Source organism: Eschrichtius robustus, chromosome 3 (assembly GCF_028021215.1).
Source record: "Eschrichtius robustus isolate mEscRob2 chromosome 3, mEscRob2.pri, whole genome shotgun sequence".
NCBI classification, from domain to species: domain Eukaryota; kingdom Metazoa; phylum Chordata; class Mammalia; order Artiodactyla; family Eschrichtiidae; genus Eschrichtius; species Eschrichtius robustus.
Window position 1 is genome coordinate 73964384 of NC_090826.1, and position 17430 is coordinate 73981813.

Below are 17430 nucleotides of genomic sequence, written 5' to 3' on the forward strand. Positions count from 1 at the left end.
CACAAATTCAAGATGTATATTAAGAAAAACGCAGTTACCAATTGGGAATGCATTTATTTTGACATCTACACAGAGAGCTGCTAACTACAATGATTCACATCAACAGACATTATGTAGAAAGAGTAATACTTTCCTTTCTCTCTGGGGTATTTGACAAAACCTGAGAGCGATCCCGCAAAACCACAGCGAATGAAAACTGCACTGGGAACATTAAAGGGCTTGTGACTGGTGCCTAAGAACCAGGAGGACAACGTGGTGGGCTCGGTGAACACCCGGATCTGTGAGGCAAAGACAGGCTCGGAACCACGATCAGGATTAGGGACGAGTTTGTTCCCGCGGCTGATACCGACCAGTCCGCAAAGCCCAGTGGCGCGAACCAGGGGGCTCCCTTCGCGTGCGATCTCCAGGGCGTGGGGGACGCCAGGCTGAGAGACGACGGGTTCCTCAAAGCTAACGGTCCCCACGCCGCCTCCCAGATCTCGAGGATGGACATCCGAGAGCAAGTCCGGGCCACCACGTCCCGGCTCGGTGGGCCGCTGAGGTGCCAGCCGGGGTTACCCGAGTCCGCTGCCCTCGGCTCGGCCCCCCTCAGCCCGCCGCCCTTGTACCCGGCCGGCACGTCACTTCCGGCGCGCGCGCCCGCTGGTGAAGAGGGACAGGGTCGGGGCCCCGGCGCGCGGCTGCCGGGGGGCGCGCAGGGGGGGCGGGGCGGGGGAAGGGGGAGTGTCTGCCCGCCGCAGCCGCCGCCACTGTTGCTGCCGCTGCTATCGCTGCTGCCGCCGGGGCTGAGGAGTTTGCTGAAGCCTTGGCCTCAGAACCGGCCCAGTCTTCCCGCCCGCACTCCGGGCGCCAGCGCCGAGAGCACTGACCGCTCTGACCGGTGCAGAAGCAGGAGTTGCCTCAGCCTGTGGAGCGGCGGGGACGGCCCCGGCTCCCCTTCCCCTCCCTGACCCCTTCCTTTCATCGTCTCAGTCATGGGGAACGCGGCGACCGCCAAGAAAGGCAGCGAGGTGGAGAGCGGTGAGTCAAGGGCTGGGTCTGGGGGCCCGCCGGGCGGGCCGGAACGGGGCACCGAGCGCCCCTCCGGGTCGGAGCCCGGAGGCCGCTGACACGGTCCAGGCCTCGCAGCGGCCGCCGGGAGCCACTCGAGGGGACCCTGGGGACCCGCTGCCTTCCTCTTCCACCCCCTCCCCCCAGCTCCGGCGAGGGGGCTGAGCGCCGAGGGCCGGATGGAGAGGGCAAGGGAGGAGAGCGGTCCCCGCAATTCCGTCTTTCACTAGAGCGCGGGGCGGGGGGGGGGGGTCTCCTATGCTTAGATACTTCCCCAAATATGGTCCGGATAAAGAAGTCTCTTGGACCATCCCAGCCCTCGCTCCCCACCCCCCCAAAACGCGGGCCCCCTCTTTGGGAGCCACAGGTAGTGTTGTGAGCAGAGTTGGCTCTTTTCCCTCCATCACTTGGGTCCATCCCAATCTTATCATCAGGTGAGGGGCTGCGGGTCTGGTCCTCCGCAGGTGAGGTTAATCCTAAGTGGGCAACTACGTTTTAGAGAGCCTCCATCTCTTCAGATTAGGAGTGGAAAATATAATAAGAGTAAACAAAAACTTTTCCCACTAGAGAAAAAAAGCAAGGCAGGTTTGCCTTTTCTTGAGACATGAAAGAATTTGCTACAATGTCTGTAAAACTTAAAGGTCACTCTGAATTGAAGTGCTTCCAGAATATGGTGGATTTCTTCTGAGAGCTGAAAGTGCAGGCACTCTACACTTTACACCAAACAGTAAAGAGTCATGAATTTCTGTATGGCTATATGGTTTTATTTATTTATTTATCTATCAATCAATCCGTCAGTCAATCTGGATGGTTTTTGCCTTTGCCAGGTTCAACTCAGATTTGATAATTCAGGATGAACAGAAAACAAATAGTATTCATTGTGTGACCGGGAGTAAATGACATCTCAGCACTTGAGGGAATGCCTGATGAATTTATTCCGGTTTGTGTAAATAGTATCTTTTAATGCTTCTATGTTTTTACTATGTTTTAGGTTAATTTCATAATTTAGCATGAAGGAAATAGCTTTTTTCGGTATCAGTAAAGCAGAATCGATTGGGAAAGATCTAGTCATTCATTTTGTTTAATGTGAATAGTTAGATCAGATTATGTGGTTTGTGTTTCACCAGTAAAGTTGTGGTGTTAATTTTCAGGAACTCCAGAAAAGTTTAATGTCTTTAATATGTGATACGGAGATTTTAAAAAGCCAATATAGAGGTAGAATTTGTGTTTTTCTTTTTTTTTCTTTAATTGCACAAATGTAGTAACTAACTGTACAAAAAGTATTAAAAATGCGGAAAGTAAAGAATTACTTGTGCCTTTCATCATTTTCCTTTTTAATTTAAAGCTAAAGGTAAAACATGTGCTAATTGTATTACAAAGAGTGTGCTTGGTAATGGAATCATATCAGTGATTTTTATTAACAAGTGCTGGCCTGTACAGTGTTTATATTTTTAACAGTGATAGTAGACTCTTTTGTGATCTATATATTTCCATTTTTAAGTTACCAAACTAATTCTCCCCTAGACATATTAATTTGAAGCTTGTAGCTATGGGATAATCTTGGAATGTTTACAGGAAACGAAAGGAAACTTTAGATGTTTATCAAAATATCTTGAAATGATTCCTGTGAATAAATTCTTTCCTAAGCTTTAACTGTTAGTGATAGCCTAGTTCTTAAGTATGTTAGCCAGCTTTTTATATAAGTTTATTTATGGAAATTGAAGGTCATTATAGTAGTTTGAATAAATGTTGTGAAGTGATAAAAGAAAATAGCAAGCTATGTCTCATTGGGACAATCATTGCAAGTGTCACATGTTGATCAGTTTGTAATTTCATTTGGAGCAATGTTATCAGGTGCATGTTGCTGCTGTTCTATTGTGGTGAACAAAGAAATCTTATCAATATATATTAAAACTTAATGAAAGAACAACTTTTACCATTATATACCTAACTGTTCTGTATAGTTTTTAAAAATTACTTTTGAAAATATATGCCTTTCAAAATTTGAATGTAGTTATTTAAACTTCAGCTGATACATAAAAGCATAAACTTATAGAAATATAAGTGATTCTAGAGATCAGCCTGTGTAATCATTGCATTTCAAAGCCAAAGTGCCTGAAAACTACCAATAGGAAAATGTTTGATTTGAAATGATGATATAAAAATATCAGGCCAGTTAGGATTTGAGGTTTGGCCCATGCCTCATACAGGTGACTCTGGAGCTTAGTTCTAAAAATATTCCAGAAGAATGAAGCTGGGCATAAAAATATTTGAGAACGGTCTTAGTTAGCTTTGACCATCTGGTGCTTATGTTGTACTCTATTGAAATCTATCCCCCTACACTTAGAATAAAACATTTTCTGGGGTAAGACTTGAAAGCCGGGGAGATTTCATTTTCATCTCCACAGTTTCTGGAGATCACATTAAGTTGGGTACCTATTATTCTACTGTAGTGAACTAGGAAATTGTATTGATATGTCTTAAAACTTAATGAAAGAGCAACTGTTACTTTTACATACCTGTTCTGTGTATTTTTAAAAAATTACTCTAGTAAAAAATATGTGTCTCAAAATCTGACTGTAGTTATATAAACTTCAGCTAATATGCAGAAGTATAAATTTTAGAAAAATAAGTGAGCATACAATTCTCTGAGAAATTTTAAACTTGTCATTCAAAATTGTTTTACTTATCCTGTCTCCCACTTTTTACTTTACTCACAGTCCCCAACATAAAAACAGATGCCACCTATTTTAGCCTAGGAGGGGTTTTTTTGTTTGTTTATTTCATTAAAAAACAAACAAACAAACATTAGATTTCCTCTACCCCCCACCACATGTTGCTTGGGGGCTTTATGTTACACTTTTAGCGCCAAGGTGTTGAGACCTATGGGTAAAGTGTTGGTAGAGATTTGGATGCAGATTCTCCCATGACTGCAAGTGGTAGAGCCACCTGTAAGCCAGTGTTCATATAATGATTTTTGAATGTCTTCCAGAGTCTCTCTGTCTTAAGAAATTTTGAAGGTGAATGGAAGTTAAAGAAAGTCACCAGTAGACTAGTTTCAACCAAAATGCAAGTTTCATAAAAACTAGCATTTTTTTAAAGGCTTACTATGTGCCAGGTTCTCTAAGTACTTTGCATGCATAATTTCACTTAATCTTTTCAACTGTATGATATAGTTTAGTTATTTCTCCATTTTATAGATGAGAAAAAGGAGGCTCAGAGAGCTTAAATGACTTGTCTAAGGTTGCACAGTTAGTAAGTCAAGGAGTAATGTTTGAACTTAGGCAGGTTAACCCCGGAACCTGAAATCCTAACCACTGTGCAAACAGCCTCTGCATCCAATGGAAAATCTGATTCTAAGATACACAGAATAGCTTTTACTTCATTTTAATCAGTTTATTATTATAGACAATTTTGGTGGTTTTCAATAGTGTCTTTATTTGGATATAGTAGATATCTTAAATGAAAGAGTTTATTTTTCCTTGTACTGTCTTCTAGATTCAATTTCTGTAAATTGAGGATGAAGGATTAAATTACCTTGAAAGTCTTTTCAGATTCAATATGGTATAATTTCAAATTAAGCCATAGAAAATTAATTTTGTATACTTAAAGCCTTCATTAATATTTGTGTTTAATTCTTTTTTTTCTCATTTGTAAATGTATACTTTCCCTTTCTGTGAAATAGCCAATTGAAAAGTTACTTTTGAACTTATATTGCCATTTTAAAAGTATTTGGAAATTTGCATTTTACCATGGTTTACAATAGCACTACCCAATCAAACTTGCTGCTGTGATGGAAATGTTTCTATCTATATTGTCTCATGTGGTAGCCACTAGCTACATGCAGCTATTGAGCACTTGAAATGTAACCTGGGCAACTGAGAAACTGAATTTTTAACCTACATGTGGCAGTTAGTGTTTGGTATATTGGACACCACACGTTTAGAGCATAGCTGTCTTTACATGTAATAAAAACGCCAACCCATCTTTCCATCATCTTGGTAATTTGTGGATCCTCACAAGTTTGTATAGATGAACAAAATGCTGTATTTGTCTTTTCTCATATTAGAAATTAACTTATTTCTTCAGTATTTCCTCTGAATAAGCATTTATAAACCTAGTGAACAGGTTATTATAGCTTAGTAATTTGTGTATAATCTGTAAAGTTAGGTACAAAGTTAATTTCCTTATTGGACTCTACTACAATTAGAATTTATTAGTTTTTAATACTGAATCCCAGTGAATACATTTTTATTGAAAATTTTTATAGATTTAAATGTTGATTAGGAACAAGTTAAGTGATCTCATATCTTTAAACTTTTCAATTATATTTTTTTAAAAGAAAATCAGCAACAGATATTTATTCTATTTTAATAGACTGACAGAAGAATTTTGGAGTAGTCTTCCTTAGGTTAAAAAATAAAGAAAAAAAAGTCAAAATAAACAGCCACACTATTTGGATGATAAATACATATTATCTCATACAGTTCCATGATTCTGTGATTCATTTTGTGCAGATCATCTACTGTGTAAAATTACCCTCCTGTTCAGGAACCATTTTTCCCATTCTCCTGGTCAGTGTCCTCTACTTAGGATATAAACAGATTGTTGCTTTTTATTGCCAGCAGCAGGATAATTAGAGGCATGAAAGCCAGTTTAGAAAAGTAAGCCATGGCTGAGTGGCAGAAGCAGCAGATGAAAAGATACTAGGTAAGCCAGCATAGCTATTAAGATTCTTTCAGATAGTAAGGAGTTGACCATAAGTCATTTTGATATTCCATTAAATTAATAAAATAAATAATTAGTTTAATTTATAAAATTGTCTATATATCTATGTGATAATAAATGTTAGTAGACATATGTGTCCACATTTCCTCAAGGGAATAAATCTTAGGTTTTTAACAGAAAAAACTATGTTAAATAGGAAAATGTGGAACTTATAGGAGGTAAATATACCTAGGTCAGTACCATATTATTTTGAGTATTTTATCTTAATTTAAAAAATATTCCTCAAGAGTCCCTGTATTGTTCTTTTCTTTGTTCATTTGTTCATTCATTCATTCTACATATTGAGTTCCTAATATGTGACAGACTTTATGCAAGTCTATGGGAATAAAGGTTGAATAGGATACAGTATCTGCTCCAGAGTACCTGTGTTTCAGAAGGGGGGGACAGACATGTCAACAACTTAATGAAAAACAACAACAACAAAAAACTGTTACAAATGCTTTTGTAAAAGTTCACTGGGGGAACCAATAGAAAGTATGGTCATTTCCACAGAGGTGGGGGGAGGTGAAGTTCAAAAAAGACTGCAAAGAGGAGGTGAGCCCTGAGTTGAACATTGAAAATCGTAAATGTTCAACAGCAGGATCACAGGAGGAAGTATGTTCTGAGTAGAGAGAGCACACAGAGTGAGTAAAGATACAGAGGGGTGAAACAGCATGACATATTCAGGGAAGAAAGTAAGTTGTCCATTATGACTAAATGATAGAGGATGGGGTTCGTGGTAGGGAAGAGGGGAGATTGTACAATGAAAGATGAGACTGAAGAAATGGACAGAGACCATGAAAAGAGTTTGAATTTTATCCCATGGACATTAGGGAGCTACTGTGAAATAAGAGAAAGATATGATAAAATTTGGGTTTTAGAGAGATTACTTTGGTGGTAATGTGAAGATGTCACCATGGAACAAGTGAAGTGTTTGGAGGCAGGAAGATCAATTAGAAGACTCCCTCTCTCAAGTGAGGGACTTTGAGGATCTGAATCAAGGTGGTAGAGGTAGGGATACAGGAATGATCTGAAATGTGAGAAATTTGGAAACTAAAAATAAGCAGACTGTACTGTACTGATTGCATGTTGGGAATGAAGAAAAGGAGGAATTGGGAATAACTCCCAAGTGTTTAGCTTCTCTGTCTTGGTGGCTGGGTTGTTATGCCAGTAATGGAGTTAGGAAATGGATATAAGGGGAGGAACAGATTTGGGGGTGCATATTGAACTCAGGGTGCTTATGGCATTTCTGAAAAATGATTTCTGATTGGTTGTTTTATGTGTGGATTGTCTATAATTCTCCCAGCTGTGGGGGAAAGAATGACCTTGGATGGTCAAAGGATCTTTTCCAAATTTCACCCTCATTTTGCTCCCCTTTTAAAGCCAGCTGTTTAGAAGTTATAAAACTATATATGACATCTGACATGACTTCTATAAATTAAGAACTATAGCCACTAAAAGTTTAGCTTCTTTGTTTTGAAAAAAGTAAAAGCCAAAGCACTGATGAGAACAGCATAACTTTTAAAGAAACAAAATAATTTAAAGTCAGATAAAATGTTACTTTTATGATTAAAGTAAGCATCCTATAAGCTGTTGAGTTTTGTAGAGTCATGTGGAATAGTGGAAAAAACATGTAAAATATAGTACCAACATATATTGTACTAAGTAAATATCAATATTCTTCCCTTAGCGTTCTTTAAAATTGATATTAAAAAGTTAAAGTGTGACTTAATAGTAAGAATATGAACTTAGAATAAGAAAAATCTAAATTCTGTTTTCTAATTCTTTCCATTAGTTTGCTTTAGACAAGTGTTTTAATACCTCCAAGCTGTACTATAAAATTGAGAAGGATGAATTTGATAAAGAGGCTGTGGCCTTTTCCAGCTTTATAATTCAATGATTCTCATATATTTATTAAAAGAAAGAAGGTATATTTAAAAAGTAGCAAGACGGGAATAAATTATAGAAGAGTCTTACAGAATTATGTGTGTAGAGAAATGGCAAATGATCCTCAGTGTGAGCAAATACAAGGTAATTTATTTAGGGGAACTTTTTGATCTGTACTTAAAGAACGATAGCCTCTGAGTTTTGGCCTAAGAAACAAATTTTGGAATCACTGTATTGATCTTTGAAGATATTTTCATGTTCTGCTGTAGGTAAAGGGACCATTTAAATGTTGGTCATCAAGGGAGTGTATTAGAAACAAAACATAAAACAGTCTACTCTTAGTGTAAAATCCTTAACATATTATGTGTAGTTATGATGTTTTGTTTATAGCAGAACTGGAGAAAGTTAAGATCAGGGCAGCTAATAGGAGTAAGAGAATTGAAGGTCTATTGTATGAGGATAAACTTAAAACAAAAAAACAAAACCCAGAACTCTTCATTCTAGAAAGATTAGGGCTACACGATTGAAGTGTATAAACCAAATAGTATAGACAGAGAAAATCTGGGATTGTTCACCTAAATTTAAAACACTACAACTCATGGGCTATTCCTCAAAACTTATAAAAGCTAGTTGTAGAGCAAATAAAAGGAAGTACAGTGAAACCTTCGTAAACTTGGCTTAGAGAATAAATATATTTAACTGATTAGTTTAAAGGTAAAAACATTTGTGCTTACAAATTCAGCTAGTATTTTTATCAACTTAAAAACTGCTGGAAAGTGTTGATGCTTTTTTACTCTTTTTATAGGTTTTGTAACCCTTTCAGCCCCTTACAGCTTCAAAAAGACTCATCAGTATTAGTAGACCTCTTTCTTGCTAATATTGAGGTTTACTACCATAATGCAAATACCAAATTATTTCCCCTGATATGGAGGTATAGCTTAAAAGTTGCTTAAATAGATATAGAGGTATAACTTAACTTGCTTAAATAAAGATGGAGGTATAGCTTAAATTTTTATATTTCAATCCATTATAATTCATCTATTCATTTTTTTTAATTTCTGGGGGGGGCGTGTAGGAGATACAGAGTTGTCTTCATGTAGCTCATAGTCTAGTGGAAGCTTTAGATAAGTAAATGCATAATCATGAGAATTTTGTAGGAAGTATATTATAGACTATTTCCTGTAGTAACAATTTGGTTTTTCACTTTTTGGTTATAATATAAGTTAGATTCAGTAATGTTCTGTATCTATATGGATAATTTTCTGAATCAAATTTGGGACTACTTGGGACTTCCCCGGTGGTCCAGTGGTTAAGACTCTGTGCTTCCACTGCAGGGAGCACGGGTTTGATCCCTGGTCAGGGAACTAAGATCCCACATACTGCGTGGCATGGCCAGAAAAAAAAAAAGGGACTCGTTTAAAGAGAGAAATGAACTAATTGACAGTTCACAATGAAGGATAATTCAGTAGCACATTTGACATTAGGGCTGCCTTATAAAATCCAAAGTAAATGCCATATCTTTAGCTGATTTGCTGTTACAGGTATAAAGTCCCAGGCTTTATGGCTGTGGTTTAAGGTTGTATTCCCTGTTGCCTACTATTCATATAATGTTAACTTTTCAATGACTTCTGAAATTTTTGTTTTCTAGTAAAACAACTGTTGAATCTAAACCTATGAGTCCTTGGCAAATCTGTATTCTCCATCTGGACTTTGACTCAGAAAATTAAAGATACTGTCTTGAGATCTCATTATTTTAAGGTTCTACTTAATGAGTATTCAATTTCCACTTATTCAAGTAGAAGACCATATAGCATCAGCACACCGTTGTGGTATGTGAGCCACAAAATTGAAAGAAAGTGTTTATACAGATATTACTTAGCTTCTTTTCTAAGAGCCGGTTCTGCTAATTTAGCTCCTCCAATCCTAGCTCAGCTAGGATCCTGTCCTAGCTCAGCTCCCTAGATGTATAGAAGCCATGAAAGGTTAAACTGGGGAAGAATATGAATCCCTCTTTAGGCTGTAGTCTTGAGGTTACTAAATAAGCTATAGTTCAACTGATAGAATGACGCAGAGACAGAATAGTCATTTGTTTGTCATTCATTCAATCCTTTAGTTATTCTCAATCAGTACTTAGTAAGTGCCTACCTTGTACCAGGCATTGTGCTAGTCCATAAATGCAAATATGAGAATAAATGTAAGACTTAGTTCCTATCCTTAAGCTGGGAGACAGATACATTCAGATATTTATGATAAAAATGTACAATGATACACAGGTGCCTGAGATTGATACTAGGGTGAAAATACAACATAGGAGTTTATATGGGAATAAGTGTAGAATTTCTGAGATCATCTTGGGAAATAGACTGTAACTGACTGAAATAGAAATTGGTTTTGAGTCCATTTTGGAGATGTTACATCTGTAACTCTAGCACTTATACTAACATTGATTTCTCAGCTGTTTCTCCTACTACACATTGTGATATGTAAGGGCAGAGACAATATCTACCTTGTTTAGGTAGATATCCCCCAAACACAGTTCCCAGCTCATCGTGGAAGCTGAAACTATGGATAATTAAATGGATAAAAAAACTCAAGCTTCTTTTAGAAATGTTTACCCTCCCCCCTCCCCAGTTAGCAGGTACTTTCTCTGTAATATATTGACTGTTTGGGCCTAGTAGTTGATTTATTTGATAAGAGGGTACCTCTTTCCCTCTCTTCTTATTAGCACATAGTAGTTTATTCGACATTTGTATGTCAAAATTATATCACTTTTAATTGGTAGGGAGAGATTGGTCTCAGGCTTCAGTTAGGAAGACATTAGGTTAGGAAAAACTGTTATGCTCCCAACCTCTTAAAAAAAACCCTCCTCATTTGAGGCCTGAATGTTTGTGTATCCCCCAGATTCATATGTTCAATCCTGACTCCCAAGTTGATGATATTTGAAGGTGGGATCTTTGGGAGGTGGTTATGTCATGAGGGCAGAGCCTCATGAATGGGATTATAAAAAAGGCTGAGAGAGCTCCCTTGCCCGCTCCGCTGTGAGGTTAACAGTGAGAATACGGCTGCCAATGAGGAAGTGGGCTGGTACCAGACACCAAATCTGCCGGCACCAGATCTTGAATTTCCAGCCTTCAAAACTATGAGAAATAAATTTCTTTTATTTATAGGCCACCCAGTCTATGGTATTTTGTTATAGCAGCCCAAACAGACCAAGACAAGACCTATACCATTCAGCTGTATCACCATGTTCCTCGTCTATGTTGCTGTCATTTACCAATCGCTGGCTCACTTACTTTCATTCATCAAAAACTTTGGGTCACAAAGTTTCTCTATACTGTAAGCCCTGTATTCATCCTTGATGGCTTTAACTTCTACGTGATGACTCATCCATTACCATTGCATCTCAATTCCCTGACCACATTATCCTTATCCCCTTCTCTTCACTTCAGTTCAGATAGCCAGTCTCACCAGCAACCTTGTCATACTCATTAACTGCACAAGAATCACTATTGTAGGCATGTCATTCTCTGATTACAATGTCCTCTCCTTATTGTTTGCTTTTTAAATATTCCCATTATGATCATTCTTCATTAGAACCTCTTGCTTCTTCATTTTTTCTTAACCAGTTTAGATTACGTGGTCCCTGAAATCCTTTGCACTTTTCTCTTTTTATCACATTCTTCCTTACAGAAGTCCAGTTGATAAACTTAACTTCCGCTTTCTTAGTGCTTTCAGCCAGGAGCTAAGCACTGCTGGAGAAAGCCACATGGAAGGGGCACTATAAATTCAACCTCAAATGGGCTGTCAACATGACTTGACAGTTGTACCGCATTTCTCTGATTAACTCTGTTTCCCATTCATTACGATTTCTATTTCATTCTCTTCTTTACACTTATGAAATCCCCATTATGTCTCTCATTCTAAGCAATGATCTTGCCTCGTATTTCACAAAGAAAATAAAAGGTATCAGACAAGAACCCCTTCAACTTCTTATATCAAACATCCAGATAGCCTATATTTTAACTTTATCTTGTTATTCTGTTATAATAGAGGAGTTGTCTATTCCATTTATCTATTGTTAAATCACATCTCTCATTTAGTGGCTTAAAGCAATGACAACATTTATTTTGCTTAGGAAAGTGCACTTTGGGCGGAGTTCTACAAGGACATCTCATCTCTGTTTGACAACAACTAGCTCAGCTCAAAGGTTGGGGCCTAGAAACGCTTAAAGACTTGCTCATTCACATGTCTCCTTGTTGTGCTGGCTGTAGGTGGTTGGAACCTTAGCTGGGATTTTCAGCTGGAATATCTACAGGTGGCCTTTAAATGTGGCTTGGGCTTTCTTGTAACATGGTGGTTGAGTTCCAAGGGAGAGGGAGAAGAGCCAGGTGGAAGCTGTATCCCCTTTTATGACCTAGCCTTAGAAGTCAAGCAATGTCACTTCTTCTGCATTCTGTTCATTAGAAGTGAGTCACTGAGATGAGTCCATATTTGAAGAAGGTGTATTAGATTCCACCCTTTGATGGAAGGATTTCAAAGAATTTTTGACATATTTTAAAAACCCACCACATCACACATCTTTCTCTGCAAGGCCAATCCCTCTACCATTACTCTGGATCCCATCCTCTCTTGCTTTCCCAGGAACCTTATGCAATTGTGTATTCTTTTTTTATATTCAACCTGTCTTCTCATTTGTTTTAACAATGTGCACCCCTTTTTCTTTAACTGTCTGTTTTGCTTTTTGACTACATTTTCTTCCCTTTTTCATCTCTCACCTACTAAAGTAAACTAGCCTATGACTTACTGTACACGTGGCCATTTCAGTTGCCTTCGGTGGCTAAGCAGGTAATTAAAATCTGTGTTGGATAAAACCTGAAGCCAGGATTAAAAAAAAAAAAGAAAGTGTTCTTTTTTTCCTCTTCTTGCTGTATTATAGCTACTTACAGTCATGACGCAGAGAATGTAACCTACACTTAATGCAGTTCAGCTTTTAGAATACAACACGTTTGAAAACTTGGTCTGCCTGTAAGTAAATCAGTATGTAACAACATAAAAACAAAAAAGTCTTAAAATGAGAGAGGGGCAAATGGCTAAAAGTGTGTGCAAGGAGGTGATCATAATGCTTGGCCTTGGGATTTATGCTTTTAAGGAGGAAAAAGGATATAAAGATATGAAGTAGAGTGAAATGAATTGGAGACCTTGATAAAGTCTGAAGATTGTTGGAGTTGAGATATTAAAGTGAGTGAGCTAAAAAGATAGATAGATGGTTGTCAGAGAGAGGATAGAATGAAATGGGTCTAGGGTATAATCTTTCAAGTAATTGTCTAAGATAAGGTAGGGTGGAAATGTATATATTAAGTGAATATAGTTACTAAACTAGAAAGGTTGGAGTATATACATACTAAATAAACATGTATATTAAATGAACTACAATAGCCTAGTTTTATTTGTAGTGTTAAATATAAGAAATATACTCATATGTACAATGCCTGTTTAAAAATTCTATTAAAAATCTTAGCAGGGGCTTCCCTGGTGGCACAGTGGTTAAGAATCCGCCTACCAATGCAGGGGACATGGGTTCGAGCCCTGGTCTGGGAAGATCCCACATGCCGCGGAGCAACTAAGTCTGTGTGCCACAACTACTCAGCCTGCGCCCTAGAGCTTGCGTGCCACAACTACTGAGCCCATGTGCCACAACTACTGAAGCATGTAGGCCTAGAGCCTGTACTCCACAACAAGAGAAGCCACTGAAATGAGAAGCCCGCGCACTGCAACAAAGAGTAGCCCTCGCTCGCCGCAACCAGAGAAAGCCCACACACAGCAACGAAGACCCAATGCAGCCAAAAATAAATAAATAAGTAAATAAATAAATAAATAAATAAATAAATAAAAAATATTAAAAAAAATAAAAATCTTAGAAAAGTACTTAAAAATTAGATTTTAACAATATAATTTTCAGATAAAAAGACAATATATTAAATGTATTTTAGTGGCATGAGTTTTCAATTAATAGTGTATAGCCAAAGACCAAGTGGGATCATGTTGGTTTATATATTCTGTAGATTAAAATATACTTCAGTTTAAATATGTATCTCTTCTTGAATTTAAAAATATTCATACTTGCATAGTTAAATGGGAATGTATTCTTATTCTCTGTGGAACTATAGCTTTTATTAACAGCTGATTTAAATTTATCTAATTGAGAAAGGAATTGAATTATTCCCCTCCCCCTTTTTAAAAATCAATTAACTGAAAAGCCTTTGAGAATTTAGAAGCTAGCTACTTAGGTGATCAGAGGTTACTTGCCTGGGCACTTAATATCATTAACCTGGTGTCTGGATCACACTGAGATCTAGAAAGTAATAAAAGTGTTCTCAAAGAAATAATAATAGATGTTACAGCATATTTATATTAGTTCACACAGGTACTTTCAAAATCTTTCCTAATCTGCAAATGGAGATAGTGCTGAGTTGTGAGATTTAGAAATTGTATATGATGTATACATTTCTCTTCGCACCTAGAAGATGGTCAATAAATAGCGGCTATAGTTTTTAAGGGAGATCCTTAATCACTGTGTGTATAGATTGGGCACATTTTTTAACAAGTTGTCTGAATTGCAAGTTAATGGACAACTAGAAACAGCAAATTAATCTACTGGAGTAATGTTAGATTATAAGGAGCTGACATATTCATAACCTCAGGATCATCAAGAATAAAAAGACATAAAAATTCAGTGGGAAATTTTAGCGTTATCCACCAAAACTTTAAAAATTGCATAAAGCAGCTTATATCATTTATTTCTCACCATAACCCTATTAGTAAATACTATTATTATCATCACTTTTTTTTAGTAAGAAAATTAAGGCTTAGAGAAGTTTAACAAGGTCACACAGTTAAATGGCAGAGCCGTGTGCAATGCAAACTTAGTCAGTTTGTTCTAGGCCTTCTACTCATAATCACTAGTTATTCTGCTCTCCTAACATGGTAATGATAATTTTCTTTTAAAAATTGTACATTTGAAACTCTCCTAGAATCCAAAGAGCCCTTAGAAGATCTGTCTACCTACCATATCACCTTTTTAGACTATTACTTAGCTTTTCCTATGTGCCAGGTACTGTTGTTGGTGCTATATGTATAATAACCCACTTAATCTTCACAACCCTTTGACATAGGAACTATGATTGCTCTTATTTTATACAAGAGGAAATTTAGGCACAAAGAGGCTAAGTAATTTGTCCAAAGCCACATGGTTAGTAAGTAGTCAGGCTGGGATTTGAACCCAGGCAGTGTGACTCTAGAGTCTGTGTTCTTAACCACCATGCCATATTGGCTGCTTTTCTAAAAATCTGTAAATGTTTTACTTTATTTACTTATCTCTTGCATAATAATCTTACCAGTGGTAGAAAACTCAGTACTCTATCAGCCAGGGTTACACCAGACAAACAGAATCGATAGGCTATATATTAAGAGATATATTGCAAGGAATTGACTTATTGATTATGGGGGCTGGGTAGGTAAGTCCAAAATCCATGGGGCAGGCTGTTAGGAAGGGCATGCTGGAACTCTCAGGCACAGGCTGAAGCTGAAGTCCACAGGCTGACTTCAGGGAAGCTTCAGTTCTGCTCTTCAAGGCCTTTCAGTTGATCGAATCAGACCCACCCAGATTATCCAGGATAATCTTTACTTGAAATGACCTGATTATGGACTTTTCATCACATCTACCAAATACCTTCACAGCAACACCTAGATTAGTGTTTGATTGAATAACTGGAGACTATACCCTAGCCAAGTTTACACATAAAACTGATCATCACAGACATTGTTTTTTTTCTTTTTTAACCCTGGGGTGGAGGGTGGGGGGAGCTTTTCATTTTCCTAAGCCAGAAATGGAACTTTCTATTTTCTCTTCAACCTTCATTTATTTATTAATCACTCTGGTACCTCCTCAACACCATCCACCCCCCCCCACCGCCATTACCACAGCCAAAAAAGATTTCAAATGTTTTGCGATAGAAGGCATATACATAAATCATATTATCTTTAAAGTAAAATTTTAAAAATAAACAGGAGCCTCAAAATAAAGTAGATTAAGATTGAACCAGAAAACTGATGGTGAGACTAGTTATTATATTTGAGCATAAAATTTAGCACTTTCTACATGGCAAGGGAGTTATACAGTACAGAACCTCTTCCAAATTCACTGAAATTCTAACAAATTTAGCATTGAATTCTAACAGGAATTTAATCTATCTCAATATAAGGAGCATTGGCCTACATAATTCACAAGATAACTGTTGTTTAATAAAAGAGAGAACTCTCTTTAGATTCCTAGGTGCAAGAAGGAGGGTTTCAGAAAGCTGCCTGCAGTTATTATTTTTTGGCAATTTTTATTTGTATCTTGGCCATTTTATCTTCTTTTGGTAAATACAATTTAAAATGCCGTAAGATCCTTTACTAAGAAGAGGATTTAAAGTGCTGCATCATAGACTTTCTAAAAAGGCTTATAAGAATCTTAAGTATGTGTCTTACAGACCCTTTCAATTAGACAGTTGGGGTTTCTAGAAATGAGGACTTTGTCCTGTAACACAGCAGTCCCCAACCTTTTTTGGCACCAGGGACCGGTTTCATGGAAGACAGTTTTTCCACAGACGGAGCAGTGGGGGGAGGTTGGGGGGGGATGGTTCAGGTGGTAATGTGAGCGATGGGGAGCAGTAGATGAAGCTTCGCTTGCTCGCCCGCTGCTTGCCTCCTGCTGTGCATCCCGGTTCCTAATAGGCCTTGGATTGGTACTGGTCTGCAGCCCGGGGGTTGGGAACCCCTGCTACAGCAGCCTTACATGAGGCCCAAAGTAGACAATGGCCTTTCAGAGAGAAATGTGAACGTGGCTTTTGTCTATTGGAGTTGATTATAATATGATAACATGAAACCCAGGGTTTTAAAAGGAACTGTATCACTTAGATTGAAAGGGGCAGAGAGAATTCATAATGAAAAGAAGCCTCTGGGCCCTCAACCTCCTGTGGAGAGGAAGCAGGCTGAGAAGCTACTCAGCTCTAAACATAGGCCATTTGTTATGGAAAATGAAGGATGACTCAGAGGATGCAGCCAAGAAGCCAGAGAGTAGAGCTAAGAGACATGGAGAACCACTCCCAGGACTAGTCAAGGAACTGGTGACTTGTGCCCAACTGGATTTCAGACTTGCTATTGACTAATGACTGTTATGTACCTCTTGTTTTCCCCCTTTTTGAATGGTAGTGTCCATTGCAATTTTCCTGTTCCTTGCCTCACCATTGTATATTGGGTTTGTATTGGGCAGATAACTTGCATCTTCACAGATCGTCAAATTAGAGGAATCATACCTGAGGAGCTGCAGACAAGAAACTGGATTTGAGGAGCCTCCTCTCCATCTGCACCTGATTTAGACTAGGTCCTGGACTCTGAGCTGATGTTGTAATGGGACTTTGGGGGGACCTTGGGAGGGGTTAAGTGTATTTTGAAAATGGAGAAGTGTAAATAATTTGTGGCCAGAGGATACTGTGACAGGGTAACGATGGCTGCAAATTTTTAACCACCCTTTCCACCCAGAGGCATAGTTGATTTCTTCACTCCCTTTAATCTGGGCTAGACATAATGATTGTTTAAGCAATAAAATATGGTGGATGTGATGCTGGGTCAATTCCAGGCTTATGCCTTTGAGAAGTCTAATAGCCTGTGCTCTGATAGAAACCA

The 17430-nt window shown here is 38.1% G+C and overlaps 1 protein-coding gene across 2 annotated transcripts in view; it reads left to right on the forward strand.

Moving 5' to 3' along the window:
• The first annotated feature begins 723 nt into the window (after positions 1–723).
• PRKACB (protein kinase cAMP-activated catalytic subunit beta) overlaps positions 724–17430 on the forward strand; it is a 147965-nt gene continuing 131258 nt past the window's right edge. For both annotated transcript variants that reach the window (XM_068540186.1, XM_068540184.1), the window contains exon 1: positions 724–1020. Coding sequence is in view for 1 of the 2 variants with exons in the window: in XM_068540184.1 (XP_068396285.1) it covers positions 975–1020 (46 nt within the window). In the remaining variant the exon portion in view is untranslated. The remainder of the gene's footprint in view (positions 1021–17430) is intronic.